Below are 2,165 nucleotides of genomic sequence, written 5' to 3'. Positions count from 1 at the left end.
TTGAAGCCCTGCTGGATGGCCTGGACAGGCAGCTGTCCCAGAAGGTTCACCCCAGGTGAGGGAGATCCACGGACCCTGGAAGGAGGGTCCCGGGAGTCCCGAGCAGGGAGAGTCAGTGTTCGGGACACGGGGGACTCGGGGGGGAGCGGCTTCTGGCGTGGAGGAGGTGCTGGCCTTCACCGAACCGAGCACCACCCGCCCAGGGGTTTCCTCATGAAACTGCTGCACGTGGGGGATGCGGTGAGCATGTGTGAAATCTGCCCCTGCCCCTTCTCAGAAGAGCCAGAGGTCGAAGCACACCACGTGGGAGGGGTGGAGGGTGGCAAAGGAAGGCAGGAAGGGCAGGGCGTCCGCGATGTCCAGAGAGGGAAAGAAGAGAAGCTCAGGTAGGAGGCTGGGTCTTTTGGTCTCAGTGCTGAAACCGATTCCTGTGTCGCCCACAGCAGGCGGAGACTGCGGGTGCTGGATTGGAGGGACGTACACCGGGACTTCTGGACCTCACGGCCCGGGACCGTGAGAGTTGCCCACTCGGGGGATGCCAGCAGCGAGGAAACGGGCGAGCGGGGGCCGAGGAAGAAGAAGCCGAGCCTGACGGTACTCGCGCAGCTCCATTTTGAATCCTGTAGTACCTATGCCAACCACGATGCGTTGCAGGTGTGTCTCTTGAAGTGGGTCCGGAAGAGAAGAGCCGCGGTACACCTGCTCTCTGAGAAGGTGACGATCACTTCCTGTGCTGTCTTTCACGTGGTGAAGCTGCTGCGTGCTGTGCAGCTGGACTCTATCCGGGAGGTGCATGTGCTCAGCGACTGGACTCGCGAAAGCATGCGAGCCTTCGTTCCTCAGCTCAAGAAGATGAAGAACCTTCACACATTTCGCTTCGGCAGCATGGACCCAGACAAATATTATTCACCCTCGAAAAACAAATGGCATTCCCGCATCTATGCTTATCACTTAGGCCAGATGCAAAGTCTCCGGGAGCTTCACATAGATAAGGTCTTCTTCTTGGAAGGAAAACTGCACAAGATCTTCAGGTGAGTGGGTGGCGAGCTCGGCTGCACATTCGAGGTGCGGGTAGGGTAGAGAGGAAGAGGGCGTCTGTGTGCCCCGCGGCTGGTAGCCTGGGAGGTAGCGGGAAGTGGCTGCACAGCACCGTCTGGACCCGCAGTGAGGTCTGCCGCGTCCCATAGGGACCCGTGAAGGCAGGGACCAACGTGGAACAGGAGATCCGCACCCGGCCCCACTCTCAGAAAGGCAGCGGGGTGGGAGCCGGCGGCGGGAGGAGGGCAGCCGCGATTTCTTTGTCTTGAAGGAGCGTGTCTAGGTTACGGTGCTGCTGGAAGAGGTAGGAGAGAGCAGTTAACTAAGGGTGCACAGAGGACGGCACTCAGCAGCTCCGGTGGGGCGCGGTCCCGTTTCTCTCTGCCCACCTTTCAGAAAGGCGGCCGGGTGCTCCTCCGAAGCTGGCGGCGCCAAAATAGGATGCCCGAACCCTGCAAGGTAAAAAGGAGCCAAGTTTGATTTGAGGTCACAGCTCAGAGATTCGGGTCCGTGGTTGGCCGGCTTCGGAACACCGCAGGGGCAGCAAGGACAGTTCCACTGCAGGATAGGCAGAAAGCAGCAAGCCGGCCTCCCTCCTTTCCCTTCAGCTTCCTCGCGGGCTACGGTTAGTTCCGTTGCTTGTTACCATCCGCACCCAGCAGAGGGGAAAGAGCCGAGTGTTTCCGTCCCGATCGATTGCATGGCCTTCGGCCACGCTAAACCAACCCTCGGACCAGCCCGGATGCCACACCGCGATCTAGCCGTTTTCCCAAAGGCCCGCCGCTGAGTGCGTTAGCTTTGGGGGGGCAGCCCATTCCTAAACCATAGCGATGCCCCTGGGAGGTGCGGGAGTCTGGGCCTCGCGGGGGAGCAACACACACTTTGCCGAGGACACGGACCCAGCTGCATCAAGAGTGGCCGGTCTTGCCTGGCTTCATCCTTCCTGCATGTCACCCCCTGGCCTCACCTGGACAGAGCTGTGGTTTTCTGCTTGGGGATGAGCACAGGGCACTGTGGGAAATGGGGACTGAGTCGGTGACACCAGTGATGGTACCTTGAACTGTTACTGACTTCCATTCACCGCATCTGCTCCCTCCCTCCCTCTCTCTCTCTCTCTCTCTCTCTCT

General features: G+C 60.1%; 1 protein-coding gene across 1 annotated transcript; it reads left to right on the top strand.

Annotated features, from left to right (window-relative positions):
- The first annotated feature begins 213 nt into the window (after positions 1–213).
- LOC104863155 (preferentially expressed antigen in melanoma-like protein 1) lies at positions 214–2,136 on the top strand. Its single transcript, XM_010625507.1, has 2 exons — positions 214–240; positions 391–2,136. The coding sequence occupies exons 1-2, from the start codon at positions 214–216 to the stop codon at positions 1,033–1,035; spliced, it is 672 nt and encodes a 223-aa protein (XP_010623809.1). The 3' UTR covers positions 1,036–2,136.
- The last annotated feature ends 29 nt before the right edge of the window (positions 2,137–2,165 follow it).

This window comes from Fukomys damarensis, unplaced genomic scaffold, assembly GCF_012274545.1.
Source record: "Fukomys damarensis isolate Sample0158 unplaced genomic scaffold, DMR_v1.0_HiC HiC_scaffold_51243, whole genome shotgun sequence".
NCBI lineage: Eukaryota > Metazoa > Chordata > Mammalia > Rodentia > Bathyergidae > Fukomys > Fukomys damarensis.
Note: the sequence above shows the minus strand (reverse complement) of the source record. Positions and strands in the feature narration are given on the sequence as shown.